The sequence below is a fragment of the Oncorhynchus keta genome, unplaced genomic scaffold (assembly GCF_023373465.1).
Source record: "Oncorhynchus keta strain PuntledgeMale-10-30-2019 unplaced genomic scaffold, Oket_V2 Un_contig_29032_pilon_pilon, whole genome shotgun sequence".
NCBI lineage: Eukaryota > Metazoa > Chordata > Actinopteri > Salmoniformes > Salmonidae > Oncorhynchus > Oncorhynchus keta.
In genome coordinates, this window is record NW_026286346.1 from 1 (window position 1) to 1,320 (window position 1,320).

General features: G+C 44.2%; 1 protein-coding gene across 1 annotated transcript; it reads left to right on the plus strand.

Moving 5' to 3' along the window:
* Window positions 1-164: 164 nt before the first annotated feature.
* Window positions 165-1,302, plus strand: LOC127923255 (uncharacterized; the record flags this gene model as incomplete). Its single annotated transcript, XM_052507238.1, has 4 exons — window positions 165-520; window positions 563-625; window positions 878-898; window positions 1,004-1,302. Coding segments are annotated over exons 1-4 (731 nt in total), but the record flags the coding sequence as incomplete, so codon positions are not given.
* Window positions 1,303-1,320: the final 18 nt, after the last annotated feature.

Consider the following 1,320-nt stretch of genomic DNA (forward strand, 5'->3'; position numbering starts at 1 on the left):
TCCCAGGTTGTGTATATGTACTCCCAGGTTCTGTATGTGTACTCCCAGTGTAGTCCCAGGCTGTATATGTACTCCCAGGTTGTGTATATGTACTCCCAGGTTCTGTATATGTACTCCCAGGTTCTGTATATGTACTCCCAGGTTCGTGTATATGTACTCCCAGGTTGTGTATATGTACTCCCAGGTTGTGTATATGTACTCCCAGGTTGTGTATATGTACTCCCAGGTTCTGTATATGTACTCCCAGGTTCTGTATGTGTACTCCCAGGTTCTGTATATGTACTCCCAGGTTCTGTATATGTACTCCCAGGTTCTGTGTGTGTACTCCCAGGTTCTGTATATGTACTCCCAGGTTCTGTGTGTGTACTCCCAGGTTCTGTATGTGTACTCCCAGGTTGTGTATATGTACTCCCAGGTTGTGTATATGTACTCCCAGGTTGTGTATATGTACTCCCAGGATGTGTATATGTACTCCCAGGTTCTGTATATGTACTCCCAGGTTGTGTATATGTACTCCCAGGTTGTGTATATGTACTCCCAGGTTCTGTATATGTACTCCCAGGTTGTGTATATGTACTCCCAGGTTGTGTATATGTACTCCCAGGTTGTGTATATGTACTCCCAGGTTCTGTATGTGTACTCCCAGGTTCTGTATATGTACTCCCAGGTTCTGTATATGTACTCCCAGGTTGTGTGTGTGTACTCCCAGGTTCTGTATATGTACTCCCAGGTTCTGTATATGTACTCCCAGGTTCTGTATGTGTACTCCCAGGTCGTGTATATGTACTCCCAGGTTGTGTATATGTACTCCCAGGTTGTGTATATGTACTCCCAGGATGTGTATATGTACTCCCAGGTTCTGTATATGTACTCCCAGGTTGTGTATATGTACTCTCAGGTTGTGTATATGTACTCCCAGGTTCTGTATATGTACTCCCAGGTTGTGTATATGTACTCCCAGGTTGTGTATATGTACTCCCAGGTTGTGTATATGTACTCCCAGGTTGTGTATATGTACTCCCAGGTTCTGTATATGTACTCCCAGGTTCTGTATATGTACTCCCAGGTTCTGTATGTGTACTCCCAGGTTCTGTATATGTACTCCCAGGTTCTGTATATGTACTCCCAGGTTCTGTATGTGTACTCCCAGGTTGTGTATATGTACTCCCAGGTTGTGTATATGTACTCCCAGGTTGTGTATATGTACTCCCAGGTTGTGTATATGTACTCCCAGGTTGTGTATATGTACTCCCAGGTTCTGTATATGTACTCCCAGGTTCTGTATATGTACTCCCAGGTTCTGTATGTGTACTCCCAGGT